General features: G+C 30.6%; 1 protein-coding gene across 1 annotated transcript; it reads right to left on the reverse strand.

Annotated features, from left to right (window-relative positions):
- Positions 1 to 11,047: 11,047 nt before the first annotated feature.
- Positions 11,048 to 11,833, reverse strand: LOC124909594 (transcription factor bHLH52). The gene has a single exon (XM_047450260.1). It carries the CDS (start codon positions 11,831 to 11,833, stop codon positions 11,048 to 11,050), a length of 786 nt encoding a protein of 261 aa, XP_047306216.1.
- Positions 11,834 to 22,225: the final 10,392 nt, after the last annotated feature.

The raw sequence follows: 22,225 nt of genomic DNA on the forward strand, positions 1-22,225 counted from the left end.
TTAACTTCTTCCATTTCTTTTCGATTTCAAAACCGGAGATGATTTCATCGAATTGGGAGATTCAAATGTGATTCAACCAAGTATCGAAGACTTCAATCTTCTCAGCAGCTTTCTCTTCAACCTATTCCATGACGAGATTGAAGATAAAGTTGGCCTCTAGAATCTCTTCAACGGTACCTTTTCCTTTTCCAGGAACTTCGACTGGTTTAGGAGTAGACATAGGTTCCCTAATAGTGATGCCTAGAGCCCCCTAACTGCCCGTAGTATTTCATAAGGGGATGGAGCCTTCTGGAATGCCCCTTCTGGAAGCTCGGTCACTATTTGTGTTGCCTTCTTGACGGGAGGTTCTTTAAAGGTTTCAACAACAAGCGTCTCAACATTCGGCTGAATGGGAGATTGTTTAGTAGAAACAACAGCAATAGGCGTGGGAGCAATTACCTACTCTGCTTCGGCAGATATAATGACATTATCAGTAGCATCAACAACCACTGATTCGTCAGGGAGGACAGGCGATATTTCCCTATCAAAAGCATTCAATATTTTGAGCAACTGGCTCAATAGTTGGTCCTTCAGCTTGTTCCATCACAAGAACATCAATATTTGGCACTACGGTTAGAGGAGTAGAGGAAGTTACCTTGGTAGACTTTTTGGCGACCTTAGACGTCTTCGTCTGATCAATAGTAGGAGCAGACGACGTAGCCCACTTCTTTATCAGGCTGGCTGAGGGAGAGGGCGAAAGAGACGAGATTGGGATGGCAGTGAAGGGAGGGATTCCTTTCCTTGACTTTTCAGTAATGGAGTCAACTACTCCAGAATCCTTCCTCAGCACTCTCTTATGGCTATTAGAGCTAGCAGCAGACTCCATGATGGAGGATCTGGCTCTTTAAGCGCTCGCCGAGCGGATGGAGGTCGTTTGGCGCTTGGACCGAGTGATCAATTGACCACTCGTTTGTTGTCTAGAGGATCCAAGAGTCATCTCCTTAGAGAGTTTCATTCTTGTAAAGGTGCCTTTCATAGATATATTGGTGAATATATGGTAAGGGTTCACAGCCTCACCCCGCTTATGGGAACGCCCAAATGGTCCATGAACTAATCGAGTTGGACAAAAAAGCCCGCACTCTACTTGTTCCTTGAATAAACCAACTGAAAGAGATTTGAGAATAAGGTAGACGCCCAGTTAATCGACATACCTTTGGAGATGGTCGTCATATAGTCAAATTTGTCTTAGGTATACAGGTCGAACGAACATGCCCTACCTTGAAGAGCCTTAGCCACAATGTCATTTAGAAGACAGAAATGGGGCTTTAAGAGCTTCTTCTTCCCGTTTATTCTGATTGAACTTATGTTGTTTGAGAAAACAATCTGCATCTCTGAAATAAGTTGGGTCAGAATCGCAACTTCAAAGGTGTGACCCTCAGATGGTAGTTTAAAGAACTCAGCGAACATCGATTCATTTAAGGAGATAGATTTGTCGTTCATTGTCATCGTTATCGAGTTTCCAACCACATTCCCCGTCTTGAAGAACTCACGCACCTCCTTTTCATAAAGAACATACGAACCGCTGAGATACTTCCTAAGGCCAGAATACTCGAGCGATCTGAACATATCCACGATATCCTTTTGCTCGATAGTGTAGACTAAATCAAAGTCCACTTGCAAAGTATTGTGAGAAAGGAAAACAACCTTCTTATCAATCATTTTTTAATGTAACAAAAGGATTAGAACGAAGATAAACAAGGTCTCTTATAGAGAAGGCAGAAAGAAATTTAGGGTTCTAAGAAAATAGGAAGCGTAAGAACCCCGAACTCATGCAAGATGTCTTTAAATAGAATTCAAATAGTCACATGTTTAACCGTCACTTTTTGAAAGAAAAAACCCATCAATTAATTTTAGACGCCTTTTCCCAAAAGTAGTCATCATTAACTGAGTTTTTACCAAAAAATCTTAATAGTTAAGGATATATTAGTCATTTTCTTTAACATTGAAAGACATGTGTCTTCAAGTTATTCGAATTCAGAAAATAACTGTTTTAATGTTTGGGCGGGAAAATTAGATGACAACGCATATTAACAGCTATCCTCAATCGGTCCGAAGATGAAATGTCTAATGGCACACGTAGTTAGACGTCTAACCTATTGTCCACATTCTAGCATCTAAGTTGGATAGGCGTTTGTTTAGACGCATGTGTCTAACTATGTTTGTCTTATAGACGTCTAAACGTCTAATTAGACGCAGGCGTCTAATTACTGTTGGACAACACGTGTCAGACGTGTGTCTGGTTAGACGTGGGCGTCTAACTACGCTTTTCTCTTAGACGTTTAATGGTTTTAAACCAAGACTTTTATCCAACCCAGAAACACAAAATGCTTAAATAGATATATGTCTAAGTACTTGTTTTCTTTTAGACGACCTCGTCTATTAGACCGATTGAAGCTTTCGTCTGCGTGCATCTGTCAAAACATATTAAGCATTAAATTTCTCCCTCAATTTATGCATGTTTAAAAAAAATTATTTGAGGTCCTCAAGAACCAAAAATAATTTTAGGGAAGAAACACTTAGTCTGTGGGAGTGGCTTTGAGAACACATGTGCCACTTATTGATCTGTTGGAGCATAATCTCATAAGAGTGTGCTCCAAGTTTCCTCCATGCAGTTGTCCTGTATCACCTACACAAAAATGTATTTACAGCTTTTGGTACCCACATTCACTTGGGTACTCGGTCAATCAGTCCCTTAGGAATCCATATTTGAGTTATTCTGATGGATTTCTCATTTTGTGTTGTGATTAGTGCATATGATTTAGACTTAGCAGGCGTCTTCCTGCTAGCAACTGATCCCTTAACTTTAGAGGATAGTTTTTGTTTAAAACTCCTTAACTTTTATCAGGTTTTGATATGCCAAACTTGTTGGTTGCTTCCTGTCTAGGTTCCAGTCAGCTTACAGTTGGAGGAACATATGTAATCTCATCCTTTAAGGTTAGATTCCCACAGCTTGGATCAGTTTCATTAGTGGTTAAACTCCCTTTGACAAAGCTTATTAGCTTAAACTTTTCTGTTGTTGAGTTTAACTTTTCACTAGATTTATCTAGGATAGCTTTGTCATATCCTAAACCGGATTTGTATCCGGTAGGCCTTAATAGACTAATTTGATATCTGACAGCTTCTCTAGACCTTGTCCAATAACTACTATATAAGTTAAACGTTGGTTTTCAGATAACATTGTTTGAACATTTTCCTTGAGTTTCTCATTTTCAGATAAGAGATCGACCATATTGTTTTCAAAAACTTTTGGTTCATAAGTTTGAGATAAAATAGGTTTATCAATTTCAGATTTTGACCTTATTTTATTTTGAGAGTCTGACAACTTTCTTTACTCCATGACCATGTCATTGAGTGCAGCAATTAAGTCATCTCATGTAAACTCTTCTGAAGAGAAATCAAATACCTCATAATCTTCTTCTTCTCTTGCCATGAAACAAGCAATCTCTTCATTATCACTATCACTAGATGATGAGTCATGTGAGTCGCTTTGGATCCACTTAGCTTTGCTGTCAGCCTCCATGAGAGCCTTCAGCTCTTTCTCGTTGTCCTTCTTCTTCTCATCACGTTTTGGTTTCCTGCACTCCAATTTATAATGACCTAGTTTATCACAGTTAAAACACTTCACGTTAGCCTTAGAGTTATTCTTATCATTGTTTTTATTTGAAGAGTTTGAGTTAAGATTGCTCTTCTTCGTGAATTTTTCGAATTTCTTCACAAAGAGAGCCATTGCGTCATTGTTGAGCTGTTGGGCAGCTGTCTTTACTTCGGTGGCAACAGGTGGCTCCTTAGAAGACATCAGTGCCTTGGTTGAAATGACAGGTGTGGAAAACTCCTCTTCATTCCTAGAGTTTATCTCAAACTCATAGGCCTTTAGATCGGATAGCAAGTCAAAGAGCTCCATCTTGTTAAGATCTTTAGACTCCATCATCTCCATAGTCTTGATGTCCCACTCCCTGGGAAAAGCACGCATGACTTCGATTGCAACCTCTCTGTTGCTGTAAGTCTTGCCCAAGGTGGAAAGAGTGGTGATGATCTTGTTAAATCTCCCATTGAATTCAGACATCGTCTCTCCAGGATGCATCTTGATATTGTCAAACTATTGTGTGGAAACCATGAGCTTGTTTTCTTTGGTTTGTTCGTTGCCCTCACAAAGTTGAATCAACCTCTCCCAAATTTCTTTGGCAGAATTGGATGAGATGGTGTAGTTAAACATATTATCATCAAGAGTCTTGTACAGAATGTCCATGGCCAGGTTGTCGAGTTTGTTCTTCCTCTTGTCCTCACTAGTCCACTCAGATCTTTCTTTCTTGATCTTGATCGGGCCTTCGGTGATGACCATCCACATGTCATCATTTATGGCAGATAGATGAGAATGAACTCTCTTCATCCACACGACATAGTTCTCTTTTGAGAACATGGGAACCTTGATTGTAGTAGCCATAGACTAGATTCGGATTCTTTTGGTGCTTGAGAATAGAAAACGAGGCTATGATACCACTTGTTTGGATCGGTGCTACCAATAGAGACTAGGGTCTGACTATTGTTAATAGCTTATGATAAATTCTTCGATAGTAATCCTATGAGGGATTAGTATCTGTTTCTATTCTTCATAAATCTTCCAAACTCTTGAAATAGATTCAAGTGCTGAAGTGTTCGTTGGATTTAAAGTTTTAAACAACCGAATGTAATTGGTAGAAAGTAAAGAACGCAGGGAATTTTATGGATGTTCGGAGATAAAACTCCTACGTCACCCCTTCTTCCACAACTGGAATGATATCCACTAAATACTTTGAATCGAATACAACTTACTAAGATAGTTAACTCTTTGTTGAACAGAACAACCTCTGTTCAACTTACAATGTTCTCACAGCTAGACAGTAATTGAATTTCTCTTTTGATCTTGAAGGATGTAAGAATTCAGTAAGAGCAAGAGTAAGATTATGAGTAAGTTGGCAAGTGAGCAAGTAACTTCGTGTGTTCAAGTGATCTAGTAACTCGTCTGTTGTCCTTGAGTATCTATTTGTAGTAGAAGGACACCAACGGTCGAATCTTCTTAATAGACACGTGGCATGTGTCCGTTGGAAGGTCGCACATAGTACTAGAGTATAACAAAATTGGCAAATGGATCGTGGTCGTACCGAACTAGTAGTGCGCCAAATATCCTCTAATATTGTGTTGTACTGGACAGGCAGTTGGAGGGATATTTGCATACGTGGCGTTCGTTCATTTGATATAATTAGCTGGCTTGTCAGACTGTACAGAAGTGAGTAGAGAAGGAGTAGTAGACAGCTAGTTGATCGTGGTTAGACGTATGCTTTCTTCAGATGGCTACTAAAGCAAGGCATTAGACGTGCTCCTTTAGACCTCGTCTAAGGAAGTTAGACGTCCTCGTCTAACTACGCATCCCTTTAGACCTCGTCTAAGGGAGTTAGACGTCCTCGTCTAACTACGCATCCCTTTAGACCTCGTCTAACTACGCTTTACTTTAGACCTCGTCTAAAGGAGTTAGACGACCTCGTTTAACTACGCTTCCCTTTAGACCTCGTCTAAAGGAGTTAGACGACCTCGTCTAACTACGCTTCCATTTAGATCTCGTCTAAATGAGTTAGAAGTCCTCGTCTAACTATGTTTCCCTTTAGACCTCATCTAAAGGAGTTAGACGTCCTCGTGTAACTAAGTTTCCCTTTAGACCTCGTCTATCTATATTTCTCTTTAAACCTCGTCTAAAGTAGTTAGACGTCATCATCTAACTACGCATCCCTTTAGACCTCGTCTAAGGGAGTTAGACGTCCTCGTCTAACTACGTTTCCCTTTAGACCTCGTCTAAAGGAGTTAGACGTTCTCGTCTAACTACGTTTCTCTTTAGACCTCGTCTAAAGGAGTTAGACGTCCTCGTCTAACTATGTTTCCTTTTAGACCTTATCTAACTATGTTTCCTTTTAGACCTCGTCTAAAGGAGTTAGACGACCTCGTCTAAAGGAGTTAGACGACCTCGTCTAATTATGCTTTACTTTAGACCTCGTCTAAAGAAGTTAGACATCCTCGTCTAACTACGTTTAATGTCTAATATAGCCTGCTTTAGACCACGTCTAAAGTAGTATAGTCTTATATATGCACCTGCATAAATCAAATAGACAAGTTAGCTTTATTCTATTTAAACATCATCAAAATCATGTTTGTTAAGATAAAGTTCCATATCATAGCTTTTGCTTATTTCTATTTCAAGTTAATTATTTCCCACTTAATTAACTATTTTCTGTACTTTGTTTTAAATTTTCCCAACAATAACGATTTGTCAAATAGGTTGTATCTAAATTGATAACATCAAAGAAATACTCATAGGCAGCCATGCACCTTCCATATGCCCAAAATACGTTTCTTATTTGGGATTCCTCGTCCAAATCGATCAAGGAGAAAAGTTAGAGTTCTTGGTTTGCATTCTTAAGAAACAATTAGTGAGTGTTTCAGTCTCCCCACTCCTTAACCTTAACATTTGTGCTTCTGTAATATAATTTATACATGTTATCTCATTGAAAGACATGTTATCATACCCTCCAACTTCCACTACAATGGATTCATATATTTTGGCCACAGTTATTCCAACTTCATCATTTGTATTCAATCTCTTCTTTGCATTTCTGTCTATTACTTTATAAGATCTAGTATGGCGTATTTTCTCAAGGTTTAATGTATGGTTGTGCTCAAGACATTCACTTTTTATCACGTATTCCCCTTCATTCCGAACAACTACATTAATCTTAGCTTAAAGTTTGTTTTAGTTGTAGGTCTAGGTTGAAACTTAGTTTTTACTCTCGATTCTTTCATACAACATTTGGCACAACCAATGCTAAGTATTTTTGCTTATCACCTACATTTTTTGTCCCTAACATGCTGACACTGAATCAAGTTAAGTGGGCATATAATATGTAGAAATCATGAACTTCTTCGAAAGAGGAAGATGTCATTCTAACATTGGAAATTTGACTACGAAATGTCATTTCAAATTGTCCGTTTTGAACTTGTAAATAATAAAAATTTACACTCTAATTTATAATATTAAAATAATTATTTTGATTTATTTTAAAATAAATAAAATCAAAATAATTAACCACATGGCCAAAAACCCAATTAATATGATTAATTATTTTACTAATTAATCAAATTAATTAAAGGTTAAGGCAAAAAAAAATATTTGAAATAAATATTGTACTCATTTTATCTTAAAATAATCTTAGAAAAATTAAGTAACAAAAATAAATAATTTAGAATGAATTATTATAGTCATTTCATCTAAAACAATTATTTATTTAACCTTAAAAATATTTTAAAAAATAAATAAGTTGGTAAAATATTTCCCATATTTATTTTAAAATTTTTGTGTATTTAAAGATATCAAAATTAAATCCAAAAGGATGAAAGAATAATCAATTTTAAACAAACCCTTAAGAATTTAATAAAAATATATATCAGTGATCTACTGCAGCCGAAACCTGAAGGATTCGTTGTAGCAGGATTTACAGTCCTTAGATGAGTACTGAATTTTCAAGTAGCACCCAAGAAGCGTCTGCATAGCCGGTTGTAACTGAGGAGAATCAAACATCATATTTCATTACAGCATCAACTTCTCGATAAGTTTCCGACAAGGAAATTGGTACCTTTCAGTCTAAACGCGCGATTTGTTCAATACTTCATCTACTGCAATGTTATTTTTGATAGTTTCCTGAACATCATGAATAAGTTCGTTATCATTCAAATAAAAAATAAAGATTGTGTATAAATAGATCTAAAAACATACCATGATTTAGGGTTTTTTGAAGAATATTCTCGTCGGAGAAGTTTAAGAGAGAGAAATAATTTGAAGATTATGGTGAGTTTTGGGTGTGGGATTGAAATCATTTAAAATATTTTATTTTTCTTTTTGTACATGTAGCATAACAAGTAGGATTCATGGTCTTGATTTCGTTTCTTTTTCGCTGCTCTTATTCTTCCTCTACTTAAAAATATGAATAATTTGATTAAAATTCTAACGAGACATAATTAAGGTACAACTGTAAAATAAAAGGTTTATAATTGTAATTATAATGAACTAAAGATTAAAAGTTCATGTATATAAGAATTGTTAACATTATAACGTCATTAGTTAAACTATTGAGTGGATTTTTAAAAATCTGTGGAATAAAAAGAAAGAAAAATGAATTTAATTTTGAAAAACTCTAAAATTAGCTATATTTTCATGATTTTAAATTTATTGTTAATAAAATTTTAAGAAATTATGCATTTATAAAATTATTTTAATTTTATAATTTTACATTAATTTAAATTTGCAAATCTCAAATAAATGCTTAATTAATTGATTTGTCTTATATATTTGTTAACAAAGTTATATACACTTTTATAAAAAGTCTTTTATTTGTCAATTTAATATATATCATAATTTAATATATTTAAATAGAATTTTATATGCTATACATGAATTCGATTTCTACTTTAAAATCGTTCTAAGTTGAATTTTGAGTCTGATAGATTTTGTTAGCTTCACAAAATAGTATAAAAAAATTATATATTATTTTAAAGTCATATATCTTAATTCTCAAGATTATAATTTCAATGAAAATTAAATTTATTAACAAATTTATAAATATACGTTATATTAATCTGTCAGGTGAATTACTCGAATAATTATATTGTTACGATTTTAAATTTTACTAGTTTAGGATGATTATTTTAATTTTATTGAAATAAAATATTATTAAATTATAAATTTAAAATAAATTATCAATTATTTAAATAAATAAACTCATTTAATTAATTTTATACATGTATCTAATTTCTTTTGTAAAAAAGGTATATATATATATATATATATATATATATATATATATATATATATATAACAAATTGGATGGTGCCTTTAGTATTGATTTTTCTTTGTGATTGAAAAGAAAGGACTATGAGCATATAGACGGAGAGTGATGGGCTTAGCCCACCTCAAGATTATTGGTTTGAGAGAGAGAGAGGAGAGACAGGGCTTTAATATTGGGTCTGATTTGAGGAAGAGAAGGAGGGATTGGGATATTATTAGAACTTGTTTGAATAATTTTTTAAGCAGGGTTTTGGATAAAAGTATTATTTGATTTATTTATTTTTAAATTAGTATTTTTTTTAAGTTTATTAATCATTATGTCCTTTAAATATATAATAGAAAGAGAAAGAAAATATTAAATATATTTATTTTTAAATTAGTATTTTATAAGTTTATTAATCATTTTGTCCTTTAAATATATAAGAGAAAGAGAAAGAAATATTAAATAAAATGTATTTTATTATTTTATGAATAAAAGAAATAATAAAATAGGTGAAGTGATGATAGGAGATGTAATTCATTATTAATAATAATATTAATATATATATATATGGTTAGATTATGATTATTTGATTGATAATTCTTTTTTTAGAATTTGTTTATATAGTTATTTGAGTGTTTTGATAATTTATAAGGATTTTTTTATTTCTTAATTTTTGTTTATTTATTTTATATTCAAATAATATTTTGTAATAAATAATATATTCTTTAAGAAACATATTCTAACCATTTAAAATAATAGTAATAATATTATGTTTTTTCTTCAGTGTGATAATTTTATTAAAATTATATTATTGTATATATTGTTTTTTTCCTTAATATATTTTTTTATCTCTTTCAAAAAAAATTCTGATTTTTTTAGTATGCTTTAAAAAATGGTGCCTTTATTTGTCAATGTCAATATACCATTTATTTTATATTTAAATTATATGTTAAAAAAATAAACATTGGATAAGCAAATATGTAATTACAATTTATAAGTACATATGCAAAATTTCAAAAGTATTTATTATTTAAATTTAGATTTTTATTATATGGTGATATCATAAAAATAACAAGTTATTTAGAAGATGAATGAATATTCAAGATATGTTGTTTGGAATTTTATAGATAATACAAGTGTGTTCCTTAATTTATTAATTAATTAATTAGTGTTAAGTTAAGAAAGTATTGTTTTGATTTAATATTAATTTTGAATAGTCAATGCTAGAAGTGTTAAATATTTTACCGATTATTAAATTTATATAATATAAAGGATAAAAATATCTCATACTTTTTTTGTATAACTATTCATCAAACACAAAATTATAAAATTTATAACATACTTATACTTTTAACCAAATACAAATAACATATAATAACTTATACCTCTTAATATCTTTTAACATTTTATACCCTTTACAATTAATACATATATAATTAATACCATATAACAAACACTACCTAAATAATTCAAGAAGGTTTGATTTTATTGGTAGGTAATAGATTTTTTTTTTGTTAATAAAATGTAGCAATATACTACGCAATTCGACATATTCTCGTTTATGAGCAAATCAACCCGCCCTTATTATTTTTACTAACATATAATTTCAATCTTGTTTAAAGTTATTTTTGTTTAAAAAATTAAAATTTATAAAATCTTTAAAATGTTATATTTCAATTTTAAATTATACTAAACATTAAGATTTGTGGCCCAATATAAACATTTTAGGACTAACAGGATTACACAATAACACATTCTTATTAGCCCAGAGGCCCATAACATATTAGAAAGACTTGTTTAGATTGTAAGCTATTTTTTTAAAAAATAGTAAGATAAAAGTAAAAATTATAAACAAAACATAACATTAATTATATCAGCTTATAGAATCAAACTAGGTCAAGAACTAAGCATACAATCAATTGAAAACAATCTGACCAAGAACTACTAGCTTAATGTATGATTTGAAATGAAACCCAGAAACAGAATCAATACAAAAACTACAAAATCTCATCATTGTTTTCCAAGCTCGATCTCCTTATCAAACCCTAAAACCATTTCTAATACCTTCATTAACCAGATCATTACCATGGAAACAAATCAACAAGAACATCATGATCATTTACGTACCTAAATGAAGAAGAAACTAAAAGCAGAAACAAACGTCACATAAAAGATGGAGGATCATGATCGAACATCACCTTCTGATTAGCCTTCGCCTTTTCAATTTCTCTCAACAGAGAAAGTTGTTCAACGGAATATACGCAACAGCCTCGTGAATACAGCAGAGTCTGAGCCACCGGCGAATTCACAAGTACCTGAAGAAGTTGCTGTCGATTCAGCTTACCTAATCCACCGTAGAAATCACCCGGAATCGGAGAAATCACATGAGACGACGAAGAAGAATAACAAGTTGAGGAGTTGTACGGCATTGATTGGAGAATAGAAACCTGCGCCTGGAGAAATTTAACGTACTTATATGCTTCCTCAAGCATAGTCGCCATGTTCATTTTCTTATCCCATGGAAGAATCTTCTGCAGACATCGTATCTTTTCACTGTACTTCTGTCGCCGATTTCGTGCCAATGAACTTGTGTACATCTTAATCTCCTCCGGCTGACGCACTGGATGTTTCGCGCCGGTCAAGTAAACAAGTGATCGATCGATTATATTCGAATCAGTTACGTTAAAATCATAAACAGTACTAGAGATTGGATTTGGAGAATGATAATATTCCATTGGTTTCGTGAAATAGTAATTATCCGTCATCATCTCATGATCATTGATCATGAATGCATTAGGATACGAATAATGAAGAGGAGATGAAGGAATGTTGTAGTTCATCGAAACTAGATCGGCCGTGGATTGGCCGGCGATGATCGGAGATTGATAGAAGGATCTAGAAACTTCTTCCTTAACAAGTAAAGCTTGAAAATCATTATCAGTATTCATCGGATAATTTCACACGTAAATCATAAAATTCTACACTAGTTTCTGCATATATACAAAATGAGAGGACAAGTAACGGCTAAGGACGATTAGAATACGACGTCGTTTTGCAGGTAGCCGACGGTCTGTCTGTCCTTTAACGGGAACGTGAACGGCGGGGAATATATATGTACTCACTTTTTTGGCTTTTATATCACAGGTGGTATACATATAGCCGTTGGATTTAAACATTTCAGATTAATCGGACGGATGGGATTGAAGGATAGGAAGTGGTCTAGAGTGACACGTGGTAATAGCTGGCGGAAGTTGTCGGTGGACGGTAACAGAAACCTGCTGCCGTAATGATGTGGAAATGACGGATATATCCTTTCAAAGTTATGAATATAATTTGATTTGTTGGAGGGTATAATAGGAAATATTTTATAGAAAATCAAATTTTGCTTTAAGATAAAGGACAAGGGCACGGGGATGTGTAGGATGATGTTGTTCGGCGTGAGCTTACACGTGTAAAGTTTTTGTTTGATCTTGGATTATTTTAAAATAAATAAAATTTTAATATATTAATTGATTATTAATGTGAAAATAATCCAATATAATGAATTATTAATAACCTCTCCTTAAACTCAATTTTTTGATAGTAAATAGACATATATATATTTTGATTTGAATTATATAGTTTGTAAGGAAAACTTTATATTATTTTAATAATTTAAGTATTTGAATGGAAATAGAAAAGAGTTATAAAGTTTATAATTTTATGTTTGATTAGTGATATAAGAATACATATAAAGAAAAAGATTTTTTTTTATCTTTTATAATATGTAAAGATATTTTTAATTGTTAATCTAATATTTATCTTAATTTTTTTTATTATTATTACATAATATTATAATAGTAGTTGAATTAATAAAATAGCAATATTTAATTATTAATTAAATAAATAATAATTCTATATGATTATATGGTTTATTATTTACTATTTAATTATTTTGAATATTATTAATTGATTATATATTAATAAATATTTACTAATACTTGTTATTATTTTAAATTTATTTTTTTATTAAATCATATTATTAATATATTTAAATTAATAAAAATGCAATACTTCAAGTTTAACATGAGAATAAATTATTGATTATTTTTTTTTGTAAAATAATGAATATGGAAATACCTACATCAATTAATTGAATAAAGAAAAAAATATTAGAGAAGATGTTGGGTTGACAATAACTTATTAATTTAGTTTAAAGGGCAAGGGTGTGGTCTTTAAGTGAACAAAAATTATTTAAAATGTTTTAAATTTAAATGGAGATAATAATAATAATAATAATAATAATAATAATAAGTAATTTTAGTTTTTAATTTAAAAATAAATAAAACATATTTGAGTTAATGAAAAAATATAAATAGTAATTTTGTTTTCAATTATCCAAATAAGATGATAACTTATATAGTACAAACATATAACAATTTGTTCAACCAAACAAAAAAAGATTATAACATTTACGAGACAGGAATATTTACAGTTTTATAATCTTACCAATAATTTATTTACTTTTCAACATTGAAGGATATATATGCATATATTATTAGGAAATTATATATAAATATTAATTAAATAAATAAATGTAATTGGTAAATATGAATATTAATGTATTAGATATAGTCATAGGTTAATTGTCTTTGTTTCAACTTATTTGAATGGTTATTTTAAGCGACTTATAACTATTTTATTAAAAAATTCTTAAAATAAAATAATTTCAGTATTTACATTGACATAACAAACATTTACCTTAACAAATGCAAAATAAAACAAATTGAGTAAATAAACAAATTAATCAAAGTTACATGGGAATAAAACAAATGAATCTATCTAACGGCCTTGTATTGAGTATTTATAGCAACTTTAATATAAATCTATTATTATGCCATTACACTCCCAATTGGTTGAATAACTAAGAATGTCTCTCCATGTCGAGTAATATCGAACAAATTACTCGGACAAATTTGATGAAATAACTCTAATAATATGTTAAATTCTAAAAAATGACTCAGGTTTGATCAACTTTGCAAAAATGAGCATGTGAAATGTTTGTCTTGCCCCTGTGAGTGACACGTAATATGTAATACGCATGAGGTTAATTATACATTTTTTGCATGAAGAGTATTATAATTCACCTCACGTGCAATATGTAATGCACCTCACGCGTAATACATATAGAGCGCGCCACTACACGCGCAAACTCTAATATCTAAATTCAACACCCACGACTCTCTTTTCAACTCTCAACGACTCTCTCCAACCTTAAACTCTCCAACTCTAAAAACCCTAAACTTCGTTCAACATCAGCACAACTCTCCCCGCTTTTCCCTCTCGTTCCGTATAAAATCCTACACTCTCCAATGTAGCCCCCAAGGACTCTTCCTCTCCTTAAACCCTAATTCTCATCCCCACGACTCTCCGTTTAACATCAGCAGCGGTTGAAGAATACCCATGACTCTCCGGCGGTTGAAGAAGAAGCATCGCATTCTCAAATAGATATGTTAATGTACATTTGTTTAACGATTTCCCCCTTTAATCTTATTTTATCAATTTCCCCCCTTTTGATTTAACATTTTCCCATTTAACTTAATTTAACATGTAGTATAGCAACAGAAGACTAATACATAAAAAGACTATTACATAAAAGACTTACAAAATAACAATTCATGGTTCATATGTCAATAAACATTTGCCTCTCTATAACAATAGTATATCAATCAACAAAATTCACCTATGGTTCTACAATTTGGTGGAATAACCTAACTTTCCACTTCTTTCTCATAAAAACCATGTTATCTGATACCACATTTGATAGATCAAGTTTAATAGTCATGTACTCTAGATACATAAGTAAAAATACACCACAATTCCCATTTAATGTTAATTTTGCGACTTGTGAGGGTGGGAGTCTATTACATTTGAAATTGGTCAAGGTCATCTTAGCTCTATTCACACCCGACATTGTTTTGTCAAGAAAGTAAGGAAGCATTTCATAGATGGGTTTCATGAAATTTTCACAACTTTCCCCCCTTGAAAATAAATTTATCGTAGTCATAGACGTCGATACGTCATTCTTGTAGACGTGCTACGCACAATATTCAATGTTGCATATCGAGGTTCAGGGGGACATAAATGTCATTAACTTTACTCCATGGGAGAGCATATGTCTTTCCTCCGAACCCTACTAATACTCCATAAAGTTGGTATCAAAATTATGGTTTTCTAGATCTTTAGTAAAGTCTGCATAATATGATGCGAACCTACAAGCTAGCTGACAATCTGCAATAGTGAAATTCTTCCCATATGACTTTAAGAATTCGAAATTTTTTTGTCTTAGAAAGAAAATCTGACATCAATCTCTTACACATTGAAAATTTTGACCAACTTAGACAATACGTGTGAGATGAATTATACAATTTATTGAAGAATGAAGAATGAAGAATACCTCGTCAGGGAGCCATCTAGATCTCTTCATCAATCTATTGAAAAATAAATAGTCTGCATTGCCACTATTGAAGCATGAGAACTGAAACAATCAACAGGAGAACGAACATTTGATAAACACATACAGTCCTGCCCTTTACAACAGAGAATTGAAGCAAAACAATGATTCGACTTTTCAAAGAATTCGATTAAGCATTTCAACCCTAACTATTCAAAGAACTAAAACTATTCAAAGAACACCCATAAACAACATTTCACACAAACATGATTCAAGCACAAAAAATCACTAAATGATCAGATACAAACATTCACCCTAAAAATATAGAATGCATATTACCTAGATGTGTTTTGAAATGATAATGCATATGAATGCATATGCATATTGAACATATGCATATGAAAAAGAAGAGCGAAAAAATCTTACTAGGTTCTCTTTGGGCTCGAGGAAGCAACGACGGCTGGGGCTGAAGCAACTATCGCCGGGAAGAGAGAGGGAGAAAAGGGAAGGAAGATGGCTGTCGGGGAAGGGGGGGAAGAGAATCGTCGGAAGTCGGTGAAAGAGGAAAGGAAAAAACGGGGGGAAAGGAGAGGGAAAAGAAGGAAGAAAAGAAAAGGAAGAAGAAGAAGAAAAAAAAGAAAAAGAAAAGAAAAAGAAAAGAAAAAAGAAAAAAGAAAAAAAATGTAAAAAGTAAAAAGGTTATTGAGGGTATTTTTGGAAAAAAAATTAAAAAAAGGTTAAAAAACAAAACATTTATTATAGAGGTTAAAAATCAAAATACCCTTCTTTTTAGGGTCATATTATCAAATTTCCCTCGCAAAACAACAACACGTTATAAGGAGGCTTCTGGAAAGATAACGAAGACAAAGATCAAAGGTACCGGCGTTGCTGACAAAAGAAATGATAAACAATGGTAAGATCAAAGATAGGAAGGAAATATTAAGATGATCTCAATCCATTCCTACATCAGTCCGTTTTTGCATCTCATTTATTCTTTTCATATGATTTCTTCTTAATCGATTGATTGAGAGGTTTGAACATTCATTATTGTGTCATAAGGAATCGCCTTGTTTAGATTTGATCATTCTGAAGTTTATCTCTAGAGGAGTTTGATTGCGGATAGAAGAAAAAATTTGATAGGAAGGGGTTTAGATGAAACTGGTTCATCAATTTTTTAAATTGTTCTTAGTTATGTTTGTAGAGTAGGAAGGGCCTGTGTAAATCTAGTAAGATAGTTATGCAATTTAGGAGGATCCAAATTTTAATAAGCTTATTATCAAGCCACTGCATAAAATGGTTTCTTCATAAGCTGAATATTCTTCTTTCATTGTTGTTGTTCTATGGAGTAAATTGCTTGGTTGTTGTTGTTGTATGTGTGTATCGTTTATGGATTGAAATTTGAATAATGTTAGAAGAAATATGAAGAGAGGTATTGTTGCTTGGGATGTTTCTGAGTTTTTCAATTATGTCTCACTCTTTATCGATCACACTCTTTGTTGATCGCTGGCTATGTTGCTGTTGTTGCAGCTTGAAAATCGATACCTACTTTCCTTGCTGAAAATTCGATGGATGCGTTGTTGTTGTGGTCTATGCATTTATATCATCACTACTTATCCTAGTCAGCTACCTATCCACTTGTTTTCTTTCTATATCTGAAGCCCTAATCTAACCTTCATAACTACCAGGGGCAGAGCTGCACAAGGGGCCAGGGTGGGCTATAGCCCAGGGTAAATTATCTTCTCAGCAGGTTTAGTCTTTCTTGAGGGAGTTCATGGAGAGCGAAGTTATGTGCAATTTTACCCCGTCGGTGATGCCAAGGCATATATTTCTTACCTCTCTTGCTATTTATTTTCTCATCTTCTCTACTGGATCTTTCATTAATCATCAAATGCTTTTACTAATTTTAAGCAAATGAATGCCAATGCTTCTTTGGAGTAACATCTTGATTTATTTATTATAATCGTACAGATTGGTATATTAAATCCGTCATTCCTTCTATTATATACTTTTCTTAGGGATAAATTGAACTGCAGGTTTAACTAGAGTAGAAATTGTGGAAAACATAGAAGTTTTTCTTAATATGCAATTTATAATCAGTATGCTCATTTGCCTGGATCATATAGATTTATCTAGTGTTCCGATTTAGTGATTATACATAGTGTTTGCACAATACTTGTATATGAAGTTTCAAAAAATTATACTAATAAAATCTTACCATTCTAAAATTAAACCTAGTGATTATTCAGTCAAATGATGTATTAATATTGTGGTTTCAGAATTGTTTAGCTATGAGATATGAGAGCTTGATTTTGCAGGGTCCTTTGTCCAGCAGTAACCGTTTATTACAAGTGTCACAAAAAGAATGAGTTACCTTTGCGGAACATTCAATGAAAAACAGGTTCTACTACTAAAAAGGTTAGTCCCTTCATTAGTCTACTTAAAATAAGTTGTTAATCATTTGTTATACTCAAATCAAAATTAAAGAAAGTCAAAATTTAAATTTTTTTTTGTATGTTCTAGTTAGGCTAAGAATTGACAAAGTCACAAATTTATGTTAAAATTACTGATATATCTAACTGTAATTTTACCCAACTATTTTGTTCCCCAATTTACATTGATTTATTAAATTGCTGGATTTACTTGGTCTGTGTTACTTGTTTATTGTGCTCTTTGTTTGTCTTAAAATCAGAAACTTTCTGAAATATTTAGTAAATGGGAAACTTTTTCCATAATTATACAAGAAGAAAAAACAGAAGATTATATAGTGACTGGTAGGGTCTGTTGGGGAATTGTGGAAGAATAATAGTATATAGTGAAAAAGAAATGAGATAATTTAGAACCTAACCGAGTAGCTCAATCAAAAAGTTCTTACTAAGTCTCATGTTAACTAAGAAGTAAGAACACAAGAAATAAAAATTTAAAAGGATAAAAGAGATGAGAACAACAACTAGAAAATGACAAAAGATAATAAGAAGATAATGATTCATTTTAATTTTAATTATTCTTTAATAGGGGTCAGACTCTATTTATTAACAAGTATTTGGACTTCAAAATTCATATAGTTTTCTTCAAGATAAAGATTTCATTACTTGTTTTTATTTTCATCCTTTGCAAAATTCTAGAGATAATTTTAGTTTAATCTGAACCTGTAAAATACCAGTTAGATATGTTTTTTCCAATTTTCATCCTCTTCTTATATGTATTATTCTCAATTTTCCATATTTCTCTCTTGCTTTATTATATTAGCCCTAATCTATTTCTTAATTAATTAGTAATGATGATATTAAACAGAAACAAGAATAAAAGTTTCATGGATTTGTTAAAATCTGCAAAAATTTTCCATGATGAAGATGATGATGAAGCTGAACAAGAGTTCATCATCAAAGAAGAACCTTTTTCTAACCCCACAAGCAACTAAGTACATCTTTTTTATATGTTTATTGTTTTTATACACCTAATTAAATTAGAAACAAGAACAGTGATTGTTGATACTAAACGAGATGATCAGAAACTTAGCACTCCAAGATCAAAGCATTACGCAATAGAGCATCGTAGAAGAAGCAATATAAATGACAGGTATAACTAACACTCAGCTGAGCTCATTTAGTAACGATTTATTTTCACCAAATAAAGTATATCAGAAATGGGGATCATGCAGATTTTAGAGTTTGAGAGAACTTATCCCCAGAAATGATCAAAAGAGAGATAAATCATCATTCTTATTAGAGCTTATTAGAGGTATATGAAAACAAAAAATTCATGACTATGTATTATAATTCTCTAAAATCTTATTGACCAAAAAAATCTGAAATATATAAGTAGGTATTGAGTAACTAAGTACATTCAGTATCTGCAAGAGAAAGTCCAGAAGTTCGAAGGGCCATACCAGAGATGGAATCAATTAGACCCATCAAAACCAAGGCTATGGCTATGGGTAATCAATCAAATTTTATTGTTAATTAATTTTTGTTTCATATATACTAATGAAAAACATCTAATTTTTATTTATGAATAGGAAACCATACATAATAATAATAAGCCTACTGTAGAACCATCGTCTATCCAAGGAGAGTAAAATTTTTGTTGTGTACTCATTTGACTTAAAAATAGTTTTTGTTACCGTTGAAACCATTGCCAACATTTGTGGTTCAAAAGTTGAAAACATTGTCAGCATTTGTGTGCAATAAGGTATGCATGTCACTTTGTTTTTTAATAGAACTGTTAAAAACCATTGCCAACATTTTTTTTTTACTTATTTGACTTGAAAATAAGAATTATGGATACATTAATAGACGTTGAAGTTGAGAAGCAAGCTGAGGATACAACTATATAAGCACTCAAGTAAGCAATTGTGGATGCATTAATAGAAGTTGAGACAACTATATAAGCACTCAAGTAAGCAATATTGTGTAAGATTGTTCAAACTGTTGATGCTATAAAAGATGGATAATCGCTTGTTGATGCCGTAAAAGATGGATAATCGCTTCAGGATTCTGTCTTAAAGTGTAAAAAGAAAGTAATAAAGTTCTTTCCATCTATTTGTATGCATGTTATTTAATTATATGTAAGTTAACTTATTAATATTCTTTAATTGTATTATTTAAGTTTTTTTTATAATTTATGAAATGTTTGTGTTTATAAAAAAAAATTTAAAAAATTTAAAAAAAATTAGAAATAAAGTAAATAAATAAAATTTTAAAAGAATTGTTAAAAAAATAGTTTAAAAATAACCTAGACTTTTGGTGACGTTTGAGTTACTATTGTCAACGCTTAATAAGCGATGTTAAAAGTCCCTACCTTCTAGCAACACTTAAATTAGAATTACCGACGCTTAAATAAGCGTTGTTAAAACTTACGCCCACCCTGCTTCTGGCGACGCAAAATAAGTGTCGGTAACATTTTTAGCGACGCTTTTAAGGGTTGGCAGAAATCTTTTTAAGCGTCGCCGTATGTCTTTTTTGTTGTAGTGAAACAATTTTACCGACTCTCTTTCTTGTGCTGTAATTTATCATTGATAAATGTCTATGATATAATAAATCTAGTAGTGGTGCAGTATGAACTTAACGTAGTATATATATATATATATATATATATATATATATATATATATATATTAATATATATATATATATATATTAGGAAAAAAACTCACTTAGACGTATGTACTTGTACAACTAGCTCATTTAAACGTATGTATTAATAAAACGTCATTTAAACGTATGTATTATCAAAAATTGGCTCATTTAGCCTCTTTTAGTAACCATGGTTAACTTTTATTTTTAAATTTATATTTTATTAATTAAATATTAATATATTTTCTCTCTCTTTCCTTCTCATTTATTATTTTATTTATTACTAATAAATGAACCCTCTATTTTTATATTTTTTTATAATTTTTTATTATTTCTATATGAGTATTTATGATTTATTATTTTTATTTTATTTTATATATATATATGAGCATTCATCATTAATTATTTTAACTCTATATTTCTTCTTCTTTTTTATATATATTTTTTATATTCACATTAATTATTAACTATTTTAAAATTGTTTGATCCCAATAATTGAATATAACAATGAAAATTCTTTCAACAATAAAAATCCCTCAACACAAAAATAAATTAATTAAGAATTAAGAATTGAATAATAATAAAAACTCATTCATCAAACACTAAAGAGTAATAATCAAATATTAGACAAAACAATTCTTTTACTACTAATATAAGCGCGTGAATAAAAATTAAATAAAAAATTATTATTTTTATTTTTATTTATATTAAATTAAATAAGAAAAAACCTTTCAAAAAAATATCACACAGTAAAACATAAAATTCATAAATAAGTTATTAATTTTTTTTAAAAAAATGAGAATTTAAGAAAGATGAGAAATAAAAACTAATAAAAAAGGAAGATGAAATATAAAAGAGAAATTAATATTAAAATAATAAAAAATTTAAAAATAATAAAATAAATTACCTAGTTTAATTAATGAAAAAGAAGGAGAGAGAAATATATTAATATTTAATTAATAAATATATAAATTTAAAAATAAAAGTTAACCATGGTTATTAAAAGAGGCTAAATAAGCCAATTTTTGATAGTACATATGTTTAAATGACTTTTTACTAGTATATACGTCTAAGTGAGCTAGTTGTACAAGTACATACGTTTAATTGAGCTTTTTTCCTATATATTATTCACAATTACCAGATTTAAAGAATATGGTCGAATGAAAACTCAAAAAGTGATCCTAACTCATATTGAAATGAAATGGAGTCTAAGATGATATTATGTAATGTGAATTAGTGAGAACGTGGTTTTATATTGTTTTGGAAAGATATCATTGATCCAACAATTAACATTAAGTTCCTTTTAATTAGCAATAATTATTTGTCAAAATTACTTATCAATACACCCTAGTTTTTCAATTGTTAGTAAAATATTTTATTTTTTATTTATTTTTATTAATTAAGAAGCTAATATGACAATTTCTAGCTCTTTTTCCACTTTCATTTAGTAAAATGCTAAACTATCCTAAAGTTAAAGAACAATGGATAATAATAAACTAGTAAGTTACAATAACTATTAACAATATTTTTAAATTAAATATATTCAACATTTGCTAATTGCTATGTAAGAATCAAATGTTAATTAAGTAATTAGTTATATTTTAAATTAATTAATTCAATTTATAGAATTAAATTTCATTGTTTAATTTACGTTTAAATTTAATATAAATTTTATTTGATTTTATTTATTCATATTCTCATATTTATTCATTAATGAAATTTATCGAATTAGCATAAAATTTTAAAACGTCACTCTTCTATAAAAAACTTACCAAACTCATGGCGAATATTCTTCGTATCTCGATCGTAAATGGGCAACCTCTAAGACGATGGAC

The sequence above is a fragment of the Impatiens glandulifera genome, chromosome 7 (genome assembly GCF_907164915.1).
Source record: "Impatiens glandulifera chromosome 7, dImpGla2.1, whole genome shotgun sequence".
Taxonomy (NCBI): Eukaryota; Viridiplantae; Streptophyta; class Magnoliopsida; order Ericales; family Balsaminaceae; genus Impatiens; species Impatiens glandulifera.